This window comes from Zootoca vivipara, chromosome 1 (assembly GCF_965207765.1).
Source record: "Zootoca vivipara chromosome 1, rZooViv2.hap1.1, whole genome shotgun sequence".
Classification (NCBI taxonomy): Eukaryota; Metazoa; Chordata; class Lepidosauria; order Squamata; family Lacertidae; genus Zootoca; species Zootoca vivipara.
In genome coordinates, this window is record NC_142582.1 from 63,233,819 (window position 1) to 63,255,940 (window position 22,122).

The 22,122-nt window shown below is 44.4% G+C and overlaps 1 protein-coding gene across 2 annotated transcripts in view; it reads right to left on the reverse strand.

Moving 5' to 3' along the window:
- The window catches only part of TMEM86A (transmembrane protein 86A), a 43,371-nt gene extending 37,327 nt beyond the window's left edge, over positions 1–6,044 (reverse strand). For both annotated transcript variants that reach the window (XR_015949102.1, XM_035120745.3), the window contains exon 1: positions 4,868–6,044. Coding sequence is in view for 1 of the 2 variants with exons in the window: in XM_035120745.3 (XP_034976636.1) it covers positions 4,868–4,888 (21 nt within the window). In the remaining variant the exon portion in view is untranslated. The remainder of the gene's footprint in view (positions 1–4,867) is intronic.
- Positions 6,045–22,122: the final 16,078 nt, after the last annotated feature.

A 22,122-nucleotide genomic window follows, 5' to 3' on the forward strand; every position in this document is an offset into this window, starting at 1 on the left:
TACTGATGAACACCCAGCCCAAACCCCCTGATGATCTCTCCCAGCGGCTTCATATAGATATTAAAAAGCATGGGGGAGAGAACGGAACCCTGAGGCACCCCACAAGTGAGAGGCCAGGGGTCTGAACACTCATCCCCCACCACCACTTTCTGAACACGGCCCAGGAGGAAGGAGCGGAACCACTGTATAACAGTGCCCCCAGCCTTCAATAAGCCTTCAAGGACTTTTGGACACTATAGTTGCCAAATCTGTTTTACCAGAATATATGCAGTGCGGTCCTCTGTATGCTTTATTCAAAAATAAGTCATACTTTTATGCTCAGTGATGCCAGCTCTGTAGCTAGTGAATGTCTTTGTGGTCTAAAAGTTGGTCAGTAAAAGGAGCAAGAAATCTAACAGAAGAAAAAAACCAGGGACAAGAATAGATACCTAAGACGGCCACAAAATCTACCTGCAAAAAACTCCAGTTTCAGCCTACATAAGTCATATTGAGAACAGAATGTTTTATAACCAGGTGTTTCATGTCCAGAGGAAAAGAGCAAAAAGAATCCAAGAATCCAATTCTGGCAGGTGAAAGCTCAAATAGAGATAATCTGTACCTTTCCTTTATCAGACAGTATTTTTTTTTGGCACAATCTTCTATTGGTTCTAAAAGAAGATTGGCAATGAGGTAAAGACACAGAAAATGCTTTTCAGGCTTACGTGGGCCAAATCTTGGCCTGAAGCTTCACCAGTAAAATAGGCTGCATTTCACTTCATTCCCACATTATAAAGCATCACCATGTATTCAAGTTAAAGAAAAAGCATTACAGTACAGTATCTCCTTCCAATACACAGACGGAATAGATGGCATTAAACTAACTTGCAATTGAAAGGCTAAGAAGGATCTGGTTAGGGTTCCCAATTTTCATAATACAGGATGAGTGCTGCCTATTTATCTTTCCCTTTAAAACAAACCCAATTAAAAGTCAGCAGTCTGGCCCATGATTTTCATAATACAGCACTGGTTTTGACAGTGCTGAAAGGGGGGAAAATGTTAAAGTATGAGCTATGTATGTGCTTCAGTTTGTACAACAAAAGAAGTTCCTTTAAGGACCGCAATACCACTAGGACTAGTACCTCTCCACATATGAACAGACCCAGACCCTGTGATCATCACCTGAGGCCTTTCCTCGTGTGCCTCCTTCACAAGGCGTCTGGAGGGTGGGAACATGAGAACAGGCCTTTTCTGCAACGGCATTTGTGAAATGCTCTCCCCAGAGAGTCTCGCCTGGCGCCTTCATTACATATCTTTAGGCACTAGGCAAAAAAGTTTCTCTATAACCAGGCCTTTGGCTGATTATTATTTGTGGCCTATTAAATGTGTTTTGGGGGAGGGGGGGTCATTGGTTAGTTTTTGTTTTATTATGTATTTTGTATTCTCATTTTGTATTTTTATATTGTGAACTGCCCTGAGATATTTGGACAAAGGGTGGCGTAATAAATAAATAAATTAGCAAACATGCCTTATAATTAAGGCAAACACCTGTTCAGCTTTTCCTTGAAATACCACAGTGAAGGAAACGCCAAATTGTGCTTAAAATGTTTACTTATTTGTTACACTATCCCAACAGTAAAAAGACTTTCCTAATTTTCAAAATCTTCCTAAATTTTTAATTTGTCACTTTTGTCCTCCTTGTATAAAAGTAATGCAGATGATAATCACCGAGTCTTAGAATTAAATTAATCAAGGTAACATGAAAACTACATTATCTTTCAGTCTTCTTACCAGTACCCAAGGACAAAAAGGTAGCACTTTGTTTCTTTGCAGAGATAAATATTATCCCTGTGGAACCCCCTGCAGTAACTTCACCAGATCTCAGTCCCACAACCTGATTTTGTGGCAAAGATCAGCCCTTGAATATATAAAGTAATAAAAAGAAAGTCTCTTTTCACATGCAGAGAACATTTCCCTGCTGACCTCCAAACCACTCACCTGGAATTAAAGAGCATCGAGCTCTGGAAGTGTCCTGGTGAGGCACATAACTTTGAAGAAGGTATTAATCACAATTTTATTTCATTCCTATCCCACTTTTCCTCCATGAACCTCAAGGAAGTATACATGGTTCTCTTGCTCTCCTTTTATCCTCAGGGCAACCCTGTGAGGTAGACTGGTCTGAAGGACAGTGACTGGCCCAATATCAAGCCAGTGAACTTCATGGCTGAGCAGGGAATTGAACCCTGGTCTCCCAAGACCCTAGTCCAGGGGTCCCCAAACTACAGCCTGCGGGCCAGATGCAGCCCAATTGGCCTCCCAATCCGGCCCACGACGACCCCCGCCGCCCGCTGCTGCCGCCTGCTCTTACGGCGTGCAGCGCGACGGCGCACTTCCAGATCGGAAAAAAGCACCCAAAATCGTTTGTGCGCATGCATATGGGCCTCTCCCGACCCAGAAGAGATCATTTCCGGTGCACTTCCGGGTTGGGGGAGGCCCATACGCATGTGCACAAACGATTTTCGGCGATTTTTCCGACCTGGAAGCGCAAGTTCATGGTGAGCTCTGGCACTTTTTCTAGGATAATAGCACTGCAAAGGCCATATAGTTAAAGCTATGGTTTTCCCAGTAGTGATGTATGGAAGTGAGAGCTGGACCATAAAGAAGGCTGATCGCCGACGAATTGATGCTTTTGAATTATGGTGCTGGGGGAGACTCTTGAGAGTCCCATGGACTGCAAGAAGATCAAACCTATCCATTCTTAAGGAAATCAGCCCTGAGTGCTCACTGGAAGGACAGATCCTGAAGCTGAGGCTACAATACTTTGGTCACCTCATGAGGAGAGAAGACTCCCTGGAAAAGACCCTGATGTTGGGAAAGATGGAGGTCACAAGGAGAAGGGGACGACAGAGGACGAGATGGCTGGACAGTGTTCTTGAAGCTACAAACATGACTTTGACCAAACTGCGGGAGGCAGTGGAGCCTGGCGTGCTATGGTCCATGGGGTCACGAAGAATCAGACACGACTAAACAGCAAAAGGATCAAGGGCGTACCCACCACGGGGCAAGTTAGGGCAGCTGCCCTACTCTAGAAGCCAGCTGCCCTTTCCCCTTTCCATAACCCATCGCACTTTCTCCTCTCCCCCTCCCACTATCGAGCTGCAAAAGCGGTGGGGTGTAAACGTAAGAGACGGAGGGAAACAGCGCACCCGGGGGATGGGGCGAGCTGCCCAGAGGGGCGACCAGTGCCGTGGGCAGGGGGGCAGGAGGGGGCAATTGCCCCCCCCAGAAGCAAAAGGCTAAGGGGCGCAGCGTGGCAGCCCCAGGCTCCGGCTCCCAGCGCAAAGCTCCAGAGGCGCGAGGGGAGCGTAAGCGGAGGAGCGCTAAGCGGGAGCGGGGAGTGTAAGTGGAGGAGGCAGCCACAGGCTCGCGTTCCCCGCGCACCTCTGGAGCTTCGCGCCGGGAACGGGAGCTTGGGGCCGCCTCCTCGGAAGACCTGGGAGGTGCGGAGGAGGCAGCCCCAGGCTTGCGTTCCCCGCGCGCCTCTGGAGCTTCGCGCCGGGAACAAGAGCCTGGGGCTGCCTCCTCAGAAGAGCTGGGAGGACGCAGGCCACGTAGCCCCGCCCATATTCCCACTGTGGCCCCTCCCCTCCCGCCCCTTGCCCCCGCCCCTTGCCCCCCCCTAATTTTGATCCTGGGTACGCCCCTGAAAAGGATTATCATATTTTATCCTCACAACAGCTCTGTGTACTAGAAATCCAGTAAGCATCATGGGTACCAATGGATTTGAACCCAGGTCTCCTGTGTCCTTCTAGCAAGCTTTTGACTACATCACTCTGCTTCAGCAACCTATCTATTAATCGGTCATAGCTGCATTCACTCCAGATTAAAATTCTGCTACATATATATGGAGAGAGAGAGAGAGAGAGAGAGAGAGAGATATTTAGTATACCTATAGATCTGCCTATTTTTATTTTATTTTCAAAACATCTTCAGCAGTCTTACTGGCATTCCGACAAAGATGTTTATTAGCTGCGGAGTGGGGAGGGGGCGGGGAGAAGCAAAAATAAAGCTTGCTGATTTATCTGCACTGTTGTTCCTCGATCCCAGAGGGCACCCACCCGGGGATCAGAAATCCGTAATGGGAATGGCACATGCCTGGCACACGCACATATATATGGGCCGTGCAAGCAGATTGGCAGCATGGTGCCACCCTTCAGCAATTCCGGAGCAAGGCGAGTCGGGGGGGGCGGGGGGAGCGCCAGAGAAAGGGGGAGGTGAACTGGAATCCCTCCCACCCGCAATCTTCTCCATCAATCAAACGGTGCCTTGCCGGCAAGCCCCAAGGAGCGAAATCAACAAAGTCACGCTTCCTAGTCACATGCCCAATGTTTTCATCCTATTGACTTTTGGCAGGGTTTCCTCTTCTTCCCCACGCCCCCACACCGCTTGCTATGTAAAGCAACGAACGATCCGGTCGTGATGTCTCTCTTCTCCCTTTCCAATCTCTACCCCCCCCCCCTTCTTCCACCGCCATCACAGCCACATTTTGCTACCAGCTACGGAGGGAGGCGGGAGGAGAGAGTAAAAAGAAAAAAGGGCAAGGAGATGGAAGTACTACGAGGTGGCGGGGGACTACTCTAGTAGCCGGCACATACGATGGGGACAGGATTCCCAGCGTAGGTCAGATGCTCTCTGGCAGCGGCTACCTGTCCAAATAAAAACCCTGAAACGATTGTGAAGTCGTCAGACGCGAATCTGCAGGGCTCGCTTCCCGAGGCAGCAATTATTGCAATCTTGACACTTGATTTTATACTTGCTGGTATATGTGCCGTCCCCCCTTGCTCTCCCCACCCGCCTTGCATTTACTAAAAAGCTCGCTGTTGGAACTCACCACTGTCACCGGCGACACCATATTTGCTGAGGAGGCTTCTCCCGCAATCCTTGCTTCGCCTTTGTTTATAAAGCTGGATATGACTCCGGGGTGCCCAGTGCTTCCCCTTTAAATAGGACCCGGACTGTATCTATTTCTCTCAATGCAGATTGTTTTCTCGGTTCTTTTTTAGAACGCAGTGACGTCACAATAGCTGGAGCGAATGCGCGGAGAGAAGGGAGCTGGGGGGCGGCACCTCAGCGTGCGCGTTCCCTCCCCTCCTCCGGAGAGATAACTTGCTGGTGAGCAGACCCTGGGCAGGGGGCTGTCCCTATGAGAAACCCGCCTGCCCGCCTGCCTGCCTGCCTGCCTCTCTCTCTCTCTCTCTCTCTCTCTCTCTCACACACACACACACACACACACACACACACACCAGCAAAATCGACTTTCTTTTTCACTGGCTCCAAATTTCTCCAATCGTCCCTACAGCGGCACTGCACGTTCTAAATTTATGCTCCTTGAAAACAATATCCAAAGTTGGCGAGTACCATGACAAAATCATCAGCAACAAATCAAGCAGGTGACAGGCTGTGGGGAAGAAAAGTGGGGAAGAAAAGTCAATGTACGAGTTTGGAAAATGGAGCAGCCACTGAGGACTGATTCACGAGTGAGGGTCACGATGGAACGGCGCCTATCTGTATGCTGATTTAGTACGTATCCATTTCCGAAGAATCCTAGCATAAACTTAGGGGCAGAGAGAGAATAATATTTTGTCTCCGCATCTTTATTTCCCAACTCAGCATGTTTACTCATGCTCCTCTGAGATCCGAGGAGCTCACTCCCAAATTAAATTTCAAAAAGCTGTTAAATGGCGTTACAATTGCACATTTTCCCTGACAATTTCCATAATCTACTAATTGTTTGCTTCTTATGCTTTCATCTGACCCAGTACTGGAAATACATTTAGGAATGGTGCAACGTGTCACATAGAAAGTGCGGTATTAAAGCTGTAACCCTATGCATGCGTTCTGAAGAGTTTGTCCTATTGAACTCAGAATTGCTTCCAATAAATCATAATCATACCTGTGCTATGGTCCTGTGCTGAGTTGGAGTCCCAGATTGTTAGAGGTTTGTATAGCTATCTGCTTTGTTTGCATTAATGTCCTGATATAAATTCATATCTGGCATCTTCAAGACTCACGGATTCATTGTGGCAATAGGTTTCATCAACTCTGTTGTGATTGATATCTCTAAGTTTGTGGCATTGGTTACAACAGAGGGCGCTTCCAGGTGGAGGTTTATTGTGAAATCAGTGCTGCTCAAGCACACAAGTTTTTTGCACTGTCGGCATCAAAAGGCCATCTTTTACTTTTTCTCCTTTTTGTACATTTCATACAGATTTCCTCTTACTTTGGAAAATGAGCTAAGTAATAACCCTTTATACATCCACAGTTATTGTGTTTGTTGAAGCTCATTATTACATTTTTTTGCAGGGTGGTGGCAACATCATCCCTACTTCCATTCATGGGCATAGCCAGGATTTTTTGGGGGGAGGGGCAGGCCTTTTGTTGGGAGGGCAGGTCTTTTGTTGGGTGGAGGCAGAACCTCAGTTAGCTATGTATTTTTATTTATTTTTATTGATAGGGGGCCCACTGCCCCTCCCTTCCCCTCCTTGGCTATGCCCATGCATCCATTTACTCCTCACATGAACACACAACTTAGCCATTGTGCTTCTGGCAACCCAGACAATATGAGTGCCTATTCCCACCAAATGTCATATGCTGAAGGCACACATTTATTTATTTAAATTTGTATACCACCCTTCACCTCTAGATCTCAGGGTGGTTTACAATACAGAAATACAATATAAAAAACACAAAATATATAAGAAGAAGAGGAACAAAAACAAACCAATAATCCACCCCCAACACATTTAAAAGGGTATCTCATGCTAATCAGCCAAAGGCCTGGTTGAAGAGGAACATGTTCACCTGGTACCTAAAGGTGGATTTGCACCATACAGTTAAACCACATTTATACAGTTTTAATAGTCATAGTTTCACATCCCCAAGTAATCATGGGAACTGTAGTTTACTCAATGAGCTACAATTCCCAAGACCCTAGACAAATTACAGGTCCCAGGGTTCTTTGCAGAAAGGGGTGTGCTTTAAACATGCTTTCAATGTATGCTGCCCCAGTTCAGAGGACCTACTCTTGCAATATCTCAGCACAAAGGGAGGATTAGCTTACAGACTCTAAGAGTAGTACCTATTATTAAAAAATAATAATATAGAGGTCTTGTGCAAGACACTTTGATCAGGATTTCAGTATAGGTCAACATCAGTCTTGTGCAAGACTTCTGTATTATTATAATGGATAGTCCTTAACTCTGTCTTGCTTTTGTTGCAAGTAACTAATAGGGCTACCTCTCTAGAACTTATCCGGGTGTTTGACATTTACATCATATTTAATGTATTTGGTGCAAAATGTATTAACCATGAATTTTGTGAAGTTAGAAGAAAATACAAGTGACAAATGTAAAATCAGCCCTTGGATGTTAAATCACATACCGTGTTCCCTCTTTTGGAGCTCTTGAGTAAGGAGAACTTAATTGGCAAATTGAGGCACAGCCTTTTAACTTCCTCCATGACTGACAGATCTAGGAGTCACCCTAGCAAATATGTTCGTCCGTCCTCCAATATAAAAACATAAGAGCCTGCTGGATCAGGCAGTGGCCCATCCAGTACTGAATCCTGTTTTCACAGTGTCCAAACAGGTGTCTGTGGGAAACACAGATGAAGGATCCAAGCACAAGAACACACCCCCTTCTGGCAGTTTCTAGCAACTGGCATTCAGAAGCATTGCTGCTTCCTGCTGTGGAGGGGAGGTAGAGTATGGCCATAATGGCCAACAGTCAACGATAGCCTTATCCTTCATGAATTTGTCTAATCATCCTCCTACATCATGTAAATGATTAATTGTGGATGTAATTATTCCCTTTTCTAGAGCCAAAGGTGGCAGCCCCTTGTGATGCAATTAGATTTCATCATCATAATCACAAAAGTATGCTGTGTTCAAAATGATTACCCTTCCAAAACTAACCTGTTTATTCCAAACCCCAATCTGGATTCCCCCAACCCAGCTCCAGAAGTGGCAGAAAAAACTATACTTGTTTATTTTCTCACACAAAAAGCCAAGAATAAGCCCTAAATACCTGCACCTCCCCTCCTCAGAAGGAGGATGGGGAATCCCCAACATAGAATCATATTACATCACCAATTACATCACCAACCAAGTATGCTACATAATTCCATACACTCTAGAAGATGAGATGAAACAATGGGTCCACTTGGAGAGAGACACCATCAAAAACATCCCCACAACAGCATGCCCATTTCTCCAAAACAAACTAAAGAAAATCCCCACAACAGGTTCACACAGAAGGGAAAAGTAGGCAAACTGTCCCCATCCCCACTAACTCCCCTGGCCTATCACCCACTATTCCAACACATAACACAAAGTCTCCAGACAAAAACCTGGCAAGCCAAAGGCCTACACTGTCTAAAAGACTTCTACAAAAAACAACAAACCCATACCATACCAAAACAAGAAATACAAGACAAACTAAGGGACACCCAAATACCTTGGCTAACACACCATTCAACTACATGCCTTCTTAAACAATCGAGCAGTAAAATCAGCAGCCACTAGGCCCTTGACCACCTTCAAAAATCTTTTCCTGACGGCAAAGGGACACAGTAAAGGGATGGTATCCACAATATGTATACAAAATACTGCTCCAAAAATCCCACAAACTCCCTTGATGCAATCAAAGAACAATGGGAGCACGGCATAGGCTTTGAAATTAACCCCACCCAAGGGACCAGAATGTGGTCTAAACCTCCCTTTAAGTCCGTATCAGCCAAAAGAAGGGAACTCACTCTGAAACTCACCTACAGGTGGTACTAAATACCATGGAAACTGGTGCTGATACACCCAGGAACCTCACCAGGATATTGGAGAGTCTGCACCTCCAGAGGCACATACCTCCACATGTGGTGGGAATGCCCTAAAATCCAACCCTTCTGGACAGCAGTCCTATAAGAGTCTTGAATTGTCCTAGGCATAGCAGCCAACTCCTAGAGGCCTAGGTGCCTTTGCCCGCCCCCCGCCCCCAATTAAATATTTGAGGGAGCTTCTTTTGCAAAGGGGGAAAGCTCCATTTTTTTGAGGATCAGCTCAAAGTTGTGCAGCTTTTTTTGCAAAGGGGGAAAGCTCCGTTTTTGAGGATCAGCTCGAAGTTGTTGAGCTTACCTTGCAAGGGGGGGATCCTGGTTTTATGGGGTTCAACTCACAGTTTTGCAGCTTCTCTAGGAAAGGAAAGGGACCCATTTCTACAGTTTCCAGACAGATAATCTAATCAGCCAGTCACATGTCACTGGGGAAACAAGCAGCCTCCCTCTGCAGACAACAATTGAGGCCTGGGCGGGGCCGGGAAGGGAGCTAGCTCCTTTATCTCCCTCCCCGATCTCTTGCATTCAGCTGCTGAGCGGGTCCTTTCAACACTCTCTTCCCCTCTTGTTAGCCTTTAGCTCTTTCTTAAAAAAAACCACACACACACACACACAATCTGCCTTTATCCCCTGGCCAATTCGGCTCCAGGGACCACACATTCGCTCCATAAGACGCACAGACATTTCTTCTTACTTTTAAGGAGGAAAAAAGTGCGTCTTATGGAGCGAAAAATACGGTAACCAATAAACTGAAACTGACATAGGGAGAAATAGAAGAGGACGCCTTCACTCCAGTATGGCACCCCTTTGTCACATACACAACACAACAAGAAAACAACAAGAATCCCCCGACAGCATACAAATCAATCTGGTTTACCTGACCCAACAAGCCCCCCCTAGTGCAAACAAACTCCACTGCAACCAACCACAGACAACCAACCACATCCTGCCCCCCCCCCACTATCTCTCACTACCAAGGAAATGTAATAAACAAATAGAAAGAGGACCTACCCAGTTGACTCGGACACAAAAAACCCCACGCACATGATACAAAAGAATATAAGCCTCACCACCCCACCCTACCCCTCCTCTCCCCCCCTTCTTCCCCAACCTTATATTGTACTAAACACTAAGGTCTCACAACAAATGTAACTGATTTGTAAGACTGTACAACCTGAAAAAGACAAGGCATTTACTTTTGAAAACCAAGAAAACCTTTAATAAGATTAAAATTAAAAAAACAAAACAAAAGTATGCTGTGGGAGAAGAACTAAGACTGTTGAGGTAGTGTTAGATCACACTTGATCGGCACATGGTTTCTAATATTTCCATCCTCAGCTAACACCCTGTAGACTTTACAGAGTAAAAACAAATATAATCCGGCAATCACAATAATCATATCAACTAGCTCAAGACTTCATGGCCTCCATGACAACCATGGTTTGAGCTCTTAATACAGGATGGTAAATATGTCCCAATAGGCATTACTGAAACCTGATGGGATGAGATGCATGACTGGAATGTAGAAATTGAGGGGTATAACCTGTTCAAAAGGAATAGACCAAACAGGAAGAGAGGAGTAGCAGCATTATATGTAAATGAAGTATACACTTGCGAAGAGATCCATGGCCTGGAATATGGAAGGCAGATTGAGAGTGAATGGGTAAAAACTGTAAGAGAGGGAAACAACAGTGACTTTGCGGTGGGTGCCTGCTATAGATCTCTAAGACGGATTGAAGACTTGGATGATGCCCTTCTCCAACAGATTACCAAACATTCAAAAGAAAGAGATCTAGTAGTCATGAAAGACTACCCCAGTATCTGTTGAAGCACATACTCTGTCTAACAAATTCTTCCATTGCCTCAATGATAATTTCATTTTCCAGAAGGTAGAAGAAGCAAGAAGGGGGTCATTTATCTTGGACCTGGACCTCACCAACAGGGAAGAAGTGATTGACATAGTCACAGTGGAAGTACTGAGAATATTGGGAGGAAATTGCTGGGGGAGGGGAGGACCCCCAGAAGTGTGCATGGAGAGGGGGAGGGACCGTTCTGTCTGGCAAGCTGCAAAACATGTGCTGATGGGACATTCACCATAGCGTGACACTGAATTCCACCCACACTTTTTTTAAAAAAAGGAGGAGAGGAATTCCAGGGCCTGACACAACAAACCAGGGGCTCAGGCCCTAATCAGCCGCCCCCAAACAACACCCCCCCTTGGGCTCTGAAATGTTCACTGTCTTCCTCCCATAGCTGCCAAGTCTCCCATATTCCCTGGGAAAACCCCATTTTTCCAGCTGTTCCCAGCCGGAAAAACGATTTTTTTTGTTTTCCCCCGGTTTATTCTGGTGCGGCAGCCATTTTGGAACTAGGCGGAGCATGCTCAGAAGCGACTTTTGATGCTGCTCTGCCCAGTTCCAAAATGGCTGCAGTGCAACTTCTGGTGTGGCGGCCATTTTGGAACTGGGCAGAGCAGCATCAAAAGTCACTTCTGAGCATGCTCTGCCCAGTTCCAAAATGGCGGCAGCGCTACTTCCGGTCTGCTATTTCCGGTCCGATCCCTTATTTTTCAGGCAGGAACTTGGCAGGTATGCTTCCTCCTGGTCCAGTGATTCACAGGATTGGAAACAAGGGTGGCCTTCCGCTGGAGCCGATACTCAACCCCAGTGTAATAGCAGCCCTCACTTTCAGTGTAATGTTAAAATGCCATTCACTTTGTGGGATGGGAGGAGGGAGAGAACAGTGGTACCAACTGGCTCCTTCTGTGAATGTCAGAAGAGCCCAGCTGCATCAAGCCAAAGGCCCATCTAGTCCGCCATCCTGTTCTCAGTGTGCCCAACCAGATGCCCATGGGGAATCCACAAGGCAAAGACCTCTCCCTTTCCTGCAGTTTCCACCAACTGGCATTCAGAAGCTTCTTGACAGGAGCCACTGATAGCCTTGGCCTCCATGAATTTGTCTGATCTTTTGAAACTGCCCAAGTTGACATCTTTATGTGGCCTTCCAGAGCCACGGGGACTGGTATATACCAGTAACTCTGCCTCAGTCACTGGGCCGCAGGGTGCAACTCGCAAGCCCTACTTTTTGAGGGGGAAAGGAAATATTGGGGAGGAGCACTTTTTAGAAAAGAGTGGTGATAGAAGATGAGCTTCAGGCTCTTTGCCAGAGTCTGTGCTCAGCATCAAAATCCTTTCAGCTGTGCAGGGATAGGGGTGTTTTTGAGACAGAGAGGAAACAGAGTCGTTTTGAAGAGGGGCCTTTTACTGTCATGCAGTCAAGAGGAAAAGACTCTTTTGATTTCTTTAGCCTTGGCTGGATTTGAAATGGCTTTCAAGGTCTGCTCAAAGCACAGGTGCATGAATATAGGTCTCCAAGAGCAGCTCACCTAGGCTTTCAAAAAGAGAGCCATCATCAGTTATTATCATTATTATTTACTATTTCCCTTTCTTTGACTTGAAATGTAATCTGCCCTTCCTTTGTGTCTGTTCCTTGGCACTCTATGATGGCACAATACAAAACAAGTCTAGCAGAGTGACTGACTTATAATAATAATAATAATATTTTTTTATTTATACCCCGCCCATCTGGCTGGGTTTCCCCAGCCACTCTGGGCGGCTTTCAACAGAAAAATAAAACACAGTAATCCATCAAACATTAAAAGCCTCCCTGAACAGGGCTGCCTTCAGATGTCTTCTAAAAGTCTGGTAGTTGTTTTCCTCTTTGACTTCCTTTGCATTTCTTCTAACTTAATGCTGCTCCAGCAACATCCCAGGAACTAGCCATAAATCTGCTAAGATCAGGACTTCTTGCCAGATATGATAATTGATGCGGGAACAAACTGCACCAAGCTCCTTTAGTGCTACGGTAAAGCTAGTCTTATTAGCAGCCATTCTGTCGTTATTAGTATCATTTCGGTACACAAAGTCTGTCCTGCCTGACTTAATGGCTTTTGTGTGACACTTTTCTCTCTCCCCCTCGCACTGTCATCAAAGAATACTGCTGATTGTTCAGCTGTGGGTGACTGACAAAGAGAGCCGAGACTTGCTCTTTTCCGTGGAGCCTTTCTAGACTTTTCTCATGGTTATACATCCATGAGGCTTTCAACGGTCCCCATGGGAACATCACATGAAAAAGAGAAAAAAGAAGAGAGCTGATGCTTTGGGTCTCAATTTATTATTATTTTTTGGTCTTTATGCCTTCCCACAGCTTGGTTTCCATAGCAACAGAGAACTGTGGCACCATTGTGGAGCTTTAATAAAGTCTGTCTCCAACCACATCACATTAATTTAGCAGACTTCGCCAGCTGAGATACCTAGAGTGGATCAATACCTGAGATACCTTGGGTGGTGACCTCTTAACTGAGGCTCTTGCAACACCAGAACTAGTCGGGTTATGGAATTTCTATCTGTAAGAGACTATTCCATGCTCTTTAATATCTATATGAAGCTGCGGGAATAGGTCATTAGGAGCTTTGGGGCAAGGTGCCAATAGTCTTTCTTCACAACATCTGAATCAGGAGAGGACACAGTGGTGAAATGGATGAGGAAAGACAAGTTGAGCTTGAATCCTGGCAAGACAGAGGCTCTGTGGGTGAGTGGTTCCCATGTCTTAAAAAAGGTCAAGTGCTTGGAGGTGCCCCAAAGGTGAAGTTTGGGGGTGCTTCTGAATCCAGCTTTGTCTCTGGAGGCCCAGGTCACTTCAATGGCTAGAAGCGCCTTTCACCAGCTGCGACTTGTACAACAGCTACAACGGTTCCTGGATTGAGAAAACTTGGCTACAGTACAGTAGTCTATGTGTTGTTTACTTCAAGACTGCATTACTGGAATGTGCTCTGTGTGGGGATTCCCTTGCACTTGATCTAGAATGGAGGGCCCAGTCAAGTTAAAGCAGGCATCCCCAAACTTTGACCCTCCAGATGTTTTGGACTACAATTCCCATCTTCCCTGACCACTGGTCCTGTTAGCTAGGGATCATGGGAGTTCTAGGCAAAAACATCTGGAGGGCCGCAGTTTGGGGATGCCTGAGTTAAAGCTTTGTGGCAGAGCCACCTAAAATGTGAACATGCTACAAAGGCATACAGTGGAACCTCGGTTTATCAACACCTCGGTTTATGAATTTTTGGTTTACGAACGCTGCAGACCCATCTGGAACGGATTAATTCACTTTCCATTATTTTCAATGGGAAAGTCCGCCTCAGTTTATGAACGCTTCAGTTTATGAACAGACTTCTGGAACCAATTGTGTTCATAAACCGAGGTACCACTGTAATAAATTAATTTAGCAAAAAAAGTAACAAACTAGAGTCCTTGACTTAAATGTTCAGATGTGAAACTGCTGCAGTTCCTCCCTATAGGAAACGTGTCACATCCCAATAACTAAGCTAACCCTAAGCCACCTGTGTTAACTGTGAGAATTATCTACAAGAAAAGACTCATTTTCTATGCAATTGCACTACCATTAAATCCAACATAGTGCTAAGGTGAACAATGTATCAGTGCATGAGTTTCTGCTTTCACAGCGGAACATTCTTCCCCTCTGCTGTCCCACCTAGAGATCCCTATATTTGTAGCGCTTAACATCTTTGGGGCAATATTGATCATTTTTGATGGAGTTTTTGTTTCTTTTCTATGCATAGGAAAAAGAGTGGATTACATCAGCATAGATGTTTTATCACAAACACAGAACACAACATCTATACTAATAGCATTGCTGAAAATGTACAAGCCAAAACAACAATTACAGAAAGTGAATCAATAATCAATCTGCTTTCATCCTCCTTTGGTTATGAAATTATTGCTGTGGGTGCAATTAATTACGCTGAAGAGGATTGACTCCTATTTATATTCAGCTGTCCAGTCTGATCAGGGCCAAATGCCTGAACATGAAGAGGTATAAATGTCAGCGTGCTGCTAACAATTTCAGGTGTTTTAACTCCTTGGTGAACTGATTTGAGAATGTCCACATATCAGGGCTTTCAGCTGATCCAGAGAGTGGGAGGACTCCACAGGGTTCCTCAAAGAGGAGGAATCTTTGGCCCTTCAGATATTCCATAACTACAACTCCCATCATCCCTGACCATTGGCCATGGTTGTTGGGGCTGATGGGAGCTGTACAACACCTAGCATCATCTAGAGCAGGCATAGGCAACTACTGTTTTGGAACTACAACTCCCATGATCCCTGACCACTGGCCCTGTTAGCTAGGGATCATGGGAGTTGTAGTTCCAAAACATCTGGAGAGCCAAGGTTGCCTATGGCTGATCTAGAGGGCCAAAGATTCCTCCATCCCTAATGTAGGAGAACCATGCAGTGCTCTAACACTAGGATTGACAGTGAGGAACATGGCTGTACTAAATCCCATGACAGTTTACCATCTGGATCACATGAACTCAAGCCATGAAATAATACTGGAACGACACTGATAGAGTGTCAAACAGGAAGGGGGATGTTGTGGCTCTGCAACTCTCAGCATCCCGGACCATTGGCCATGATGGAGTGGGTGGGGATTGGAGTTCAATCTCCTGGAGGGCCAAAGGTTTCCCTTCATTGGTGCAGAATATTTTCTGTCCTATAAAGTTGCCTGACTTATCTACGGAGTGCATTTTCCTTGATGCAGTAAAGGGGGGGGGGGAATCCTATAATGAAGCTCTCAAGAGCTGAACTTAAGCCAAAATTACCAGTTAAATGGACCTGTTCCTAAAGAAGGAGCACTTCATTTAAATAATAATAATAATAAATGGTTTTTCAATTATATTCGTATATGTAATCATTGTAGAAAGGCCTCCCAGCCACTGTGATAATGGCATGATGGGGCGGGTTTGCAGTAGTTTTGAAAACCTCCACTTACCATTCCATAAGAAATGCACACTCATTTATAGAATACTAACCATGATAAAAGCTATTAATAGAATTGTCCTACATATGTTAATCATGCAATGCATAGTGGCCTGGTTCACATGTCCTGGAGAGGAGACAGCAGCCACTTCACTCCTCCCTGTCCATAATGCTGCCACACCATTAGCATTACTGGGGAAATGGGGCGGGTCAAATGAAGAAGGCTTGGATAATGAATTGATTATGTATTTATTGTAAGCTGCCAGGATGGCTATTGTAAAAAAAATGGAGCTACTTAGAGGAATTAAATAAGGATTTGTTGTATAGTCAAATCTGGTCCATAGCTACTGTTGAAAAAACAACTCAAAAATTAAGCATAGGTAAAGGGACCCCTGACTGTTAGGTCCAGTCGCGGACAACTCTGGGGTTGCGGCGTTCATCTTGCTTTACTGGCCGAGGGAGCTTCCAGGTCATGTGGCCAGAATGACCAAGCCGCTTCTGGCGAACCACGGGCAGCACACGGAAACACCATTTACCTTCCCGCCAGAGCGGTTCCTATTTATCTACTTGCAATTTGACATGCTTTCGAACTCTTAGGTTGGCAGGAGCAGGGACCAAGCAACGGGAGCTCACCCTGTCGCGGGGATTCGAACCGCTGACCTTCCAATCGGCAAGCCCTAGGCTCTGTGGTTTAGACTACAGCGCCATCTGTGTCCCTAAAATTAAGCATACTAAAGGACAAGTTTTAAAAAAGATTTAAAACTATGTTGCAAAAGTTTATTTTGCAGATACATATGATGACAACAATGTTTAAATGCCTCCTGTGAAATACACTGTGTTTGGAATGCCTAGTAAATTTTCAGCTTCAAGTAAGAATATCACCTTGAAGACAAGATCCTGATATTTTTGAATAAAGCAAATTTTATATACGGTAGATACACACGTGAAACTTGGAAAATTAGAATATTGTTGAAAAGTGCATTTATTTCAGTAATGCAACTTAAAAGGTGAAACCAATATATGAGATAGATGCATGACATGCAAAGCAAGATATGTCAAGCCTTTATAAATGTAATTTTTTGTCATTAGGCGGGTCAATTATAAATGGAATGTAATTAATGAAATGTAATAGCGATGTTTTTTTTGTTTGTTTGTTTTTGTATTATTGTAACTATTTGTTTTATTACTGTGGAATTTCCAAAAGAAAGCATTTGTAAAAATAAAAATAAAAATAAAGTTGCATTACTGAAACAAATGCACTTTTTGACGATACTGTATTCTAATTTTCCAAGTTTTACCGGTGTGTGTGTGTGTGTAGTCTGTCTGTCTGTCTATCTATCTAATATGTTACTACCTTATTATTGTTTATCTCAGAGATTGTGAATGAAATAACCCAAATTTGTATTTATTTCTCTCTGTGTGTGCGTGCACTTAATTTTCATTTTCTATTGTATTAGTTTTTCTTATTTTCATATTAAATTATATGTTCTTAATAAAAAGTTTTTAATAATAATAAAGAAGAAGAAGACTGAGAATCATAGAATTGTAGAGTTGAAAGGGACCCCAAGGGTCATCTAGTCCAACCTCGTGCAGCACAGGAATCTCAACTAAAGCATCCCTGACAACTAAAGCATCCAACCTCTGCTTAAAAACCTCCAAGGAAGGAGAGTCCACCACCTCTCATAGGAATCTGTTCCACTCTTGAAATAGCTCTTGCTGTCAGAAAGTTCTTCCTGATGTTTAATCGCAATCTTCTTTCTTGTAACCTGAAGCCATTGGTTTAGGTCCTTACCGCAGCTAATTTCAGATGCAGGTGGGGGAATTGAGAGGACAGTCTCTGATGTGGTCAGGCAGGCTGATGTGACAAAAGGTGGTCCTTAGGTACCCAGATCCCAAGCAGCTTAGGCTTTTCTGTTGTAAGTTGGCTTCCATGGAAAGCGCAATCACTCTGGATTCTTCTCAGAAACAGATGAGTGGGCAGTAGTGTTTATTTGTTTCATACAGCTGGCCCAGTTAATAACCTAGCTGCTGAATTTTGAACTGGAGTTCCCAATAAGTCTCCCAAAGGCATGCAATGCACTGTAGTACTCTTAATGGCCATGGACAAGAATGGCCCATGGACTCTGTGCAGGAAGGATTGCAGCTGGTGAAAGTCCTGCGATGCCACAGAAGCCATCAAATGGGTGGCATACTAGTTGAAACAATCTTGGAATTAAAAACCTGCAGGGCAATAGGTTACATTATACCCTAATCTGCCCCATAGAGTCCTATACACGAGAAAAGTTCTTTGAGTTCCTTTCAGAAAGGTGGTATGAATAAAGGTCCTGAATAATAGAGGAGGAATATACAAAAGGAACAATGGTGCCCTTTATTCAGCACCTCATAGCCTGGTAAAGGGAACTAAAGAAAGTGGGTCAGATTTCTGGACAGATGTAGCCAAATTCAACCTCAGGATCTGATGGTGAAAAGCAGGACACAGCAGCCATCTTTATTGTCTCTGGAATGTACTTCATAATATACCTCTGCCTGCAGCCTGCTTCCTACATCGGTTTTTGAATTCTACAGTTCTAATTAAACATGAAGCTCATGTCTTTATCTAATCTGGTGACATCGCAGAAGCAGACCTTATTCCTATCAATAGCTACCAGCCATGATGGCTATGTACTACCTCCACTATCAGAGTAGGCATGTCTATAATGGCCTCGGTCCAGTATACCTGAAGGAGTGTCTCCACCTCCATCATTCTGCCCGGACACTGAGGTCCAGCACCAAGGGCCTTCTGGTGGTTCCCTCATTGCGAGAAGCCAAGTTGCAGGGAACTAGGCAGAGGGCCTTCTCGGTGGTGGCGCCTGCCCTGTGGAACACCCTCCCATCAGATGTCAGAAAGGAAAACAACTACCAGACTTTTAGACGACATCTGAAGGCTTTTAATGTTTAATAGATTACTGTGTTTTATTCTTCTGTTGGGAGCCGCCCAAAGTGGCTGGGGAGACCCGGCCAGATGGGCGGGGTATAAATAATATATTATTATTATTATTATTATTATTATTATTATTATTATTACCAGTTGCTGGAGAACACAAGTGGGTTGAGTGCTCTTGGGCTCAGATCCTGCTTGTGGGGTTCCCAGAGGAAGCTGGTTGGCCCCTTTGAGAACTGGATGCTGGACTAGATGGGCATTTAGTTCTTGTTACTGTGCATTCTCAAGTTGCCAGTCAACCTTACCGAGGGCTGTTCCTACTTCCTTGGGAGCAAACCCTGCTGAAACGCAACGTGGCTTGCTTCCGAGATGGCATGAACAGAGGAGCTGAGCTGCAAAAGGGATAAGCTCATATATAGATCTAAGTTAGTGCGGGGATCATCTGATACCTTTGTACAAACTCAAATGAAACGGAGTGGAGTAAAAAACAAGCAGCAGGTGGAACCAACAGAAGGCCAGTGCAGTAAAACTGGGAAAATACACAGTGAGTCATCACAGTCACGTCCTCTGAATTTGCAGCCCTGAAGGAACTCGTACACAGGAGCCTTCCAGCTCTCCTTTCTGGTCGATGTCAGGTTGACATTGTCAGCCATCTAGAGCTTGGAACAGCATCAGTATGGAGCTGAGTACCTGCTTCCTTAGCAAGGGCCATTAGGCACTGGAGGGCTCTCGATTCCCTGAAGTAGCACACAGGGATGTAGCCTGCCCGCCTCTGAATTGTGAAGACTCTTCATACACATCTCAGTTTTTATTCATACACATCTCAATTTTTAATTCTGCTACTGCTTCTCTACGAGTACCCTTATAAAATGCTGCAGGAGGGGTTTCTGGTTAAGGTGGAAACTTGATGTTATTATTTAAAATTTTATACTGCCCTTCATTAGTAGATCAGAGGGTGGTTCACAACATAAAGATACAAGATTAAAAAAACACACAAAATACACAATAAAAACTGGAACAAAAACAAAACAATGCCCCTGTTGCAACAGGAAGGAGAATTGCTTAAATATGAAATCAATTTTGTTCTCATTTTCAGTTACCTAAACATACATATGAATACATATTGACTCAACACACAGAGCGCTCTGAATCCAAACTGAATATTTCACCGATAGTTCTTTTCACAGTTCTGCTGCAGGTTCTTAGGCAGTTTGCAGGGGTCTATAACATAACTGAGTGAGGAGTGGAATGGCAAGAGGATTATGGACCCAGGTTCTGAATTGTGCTCCAGATGGTTTTTCTGCAGTGCCACCTAGTAGCCAGGTGGGCAGTGGAAGTGTTAACCACAGCAGGTAGGTAGCAGGCTGGCATCTGACACAGTTGCACACTCAAGATGTCCAAGACTAAGCTGCTTATTTTTCATCCCACAACTCCCACTCCTTGATCCCACACCATACCTGACCTGTCAGCATCACAGCCATTGATACCTCCTTGCTGTTATCAAATCATGCCATTTCACTTTGTAGACCCCTGCAGCAGCAACATTCCTTTTTGTTCCCTCAAGCAAACCTTGGTTTGTGATCTGATCTTCTGTCCTGACTACTCAATCTTTCCACTTCACACTCTGTTCCTTTCATCTCTATCCAAAACACTGTTGCCACAATTCTCAACCTATCTTGTTGTCCACACCTATTCACAACCCTTCTCTGGAGTCACATCTCTTCTCTGGAGTCACATCTCCTTTCAAGCTCCATGTGCTTACCTTTTAACTTCTCTCTCTCAGTAAATGGCAGTAATGCTGCCACCAAAAGGCTCCACCCCCACTGAGCAAACTGTTCCTGTTGCTCTCTCTTTCTTCTGAGCCCTTCCCAAAACTCACCTGCTCATTGTTACCTTTTGCAGCTCCCTTGTTTATCATTCCCAGCTGCAACCAAGCAGCTGCATTGGCCCATCAGTCTTCCCTCCTCCTCCTTGGCTCTGCCTCCCTCACTATAGTCTTTCCCACATTGTCCAGACTGTAAGCTCCTTGGGGGCAAAGAACTCCCTCTTTTTCCTACATAACTCAGAAAGACACCATATACACACTGATGGTTCTGTGTACATGCATATTTAAAGAATGAATAAATAAAGCAAAGTATAACGATAAAATAAGAAAAAGGTAAAACATGCAATAATAATAAAGGCATGGAGCTCAGAGCTCTCAGGAGTATGTGGGAAAGTGTTTTGACACTTTCTAAATTGTGGACATTAAAGTACTATGCTTACTGTAAATCTAGGGTCTCAGCGTGGCACCCATATATCCTCAGATACTTTCCTTGGTGCCTGCTAAGACTCCCTGACCCTCCCAAGTTTTATCTATTTAAAAATTGGATGGGGGTTGTTATTTTTGCTTTTGGTTTTGAGGAGGTTATTTGCTTGGTGGTCGTTTACTCTTGTGCAGAAAGCTGCTGCCTGCTTTCTTTGTTTTATTTTGTTTGAGGACATGTGAAGGCATTGTCCCCATTTGGGGTAGGGATACAGCTATTAGCATGATCAGTTTTTTGTCTGTGAAATGGGTATTTTGTGGTGTTCAAGATAGCTTCTTAGTTTGCCAAACAGGCACAGATTGGGGACCCCATAGGTGACAAGACAAATACCCATTCAGATGTCCTGAACAAGCTGTCATTTAAATCCATCCACTCCTGGTACAAATTCCTCTGATACTGGTTATTTCCATGCAACTCTTTCCAATGTGCAGCAGTGGAATGTGAAGTTCTTTCCTTTTTTTGTTGCCAGCTTGACGGAGATTCATCCCAAGGCTACGGATTGCTTTTCAAAAGAGGAAGTGATGTAACTCCTCATCTTACACAAACCTCCTTTGTCAGCTTTGTCCTCTGATGTCTATAAATCTAGGGACTCTTTGTATGTATGTATGGTTTCTTTGATGCATTGTTGTTCTTCATTCCCATTTCAGATTGTCTTTGCTTTAATGAGTGTTTTTCTAAATGTTTCCCATAAACCTTCTGTGACTGGTTCAACTGCAAGAGACAAATGCTTCATTGTATGCCTTGAATGAACTTTCCCAAAGATTTAGTTGAATGAAGAATATTTAAATATCTCTTATTTGGCTATGCGTGGTGTAATAATGTCATGTTATGGCTCACAGCCTGTCATCATTTGTATGGGGGGGTTCTCAAATTCCAGTGTTTGGCTGGTATTTCCTTTAAAAAGTCTCTTCGGCTTAACACATTTCTACTGCTGGAAAAAAAACAGATAACTATTTTTAAGGATGGACAATGCAACTTTATATGTAGCTACTCAGAGGTTATGTTCCACTGAGTTCAATTGGATTTGCTCCTAGGGATGCTAACATAAAACTGCAGCCTAAGGGTGGTATCCTGCCCACATTTACTTTGGAACAAACCCTGCTGAATTCAGCAAGACTTACTTCTGCATAAGTCTGGGTTGACAGGAGAGCTCAACGCCTGCTGAGTTGGGCTGTCCGTCCATCCCCCGGCCTCCAATTCACAG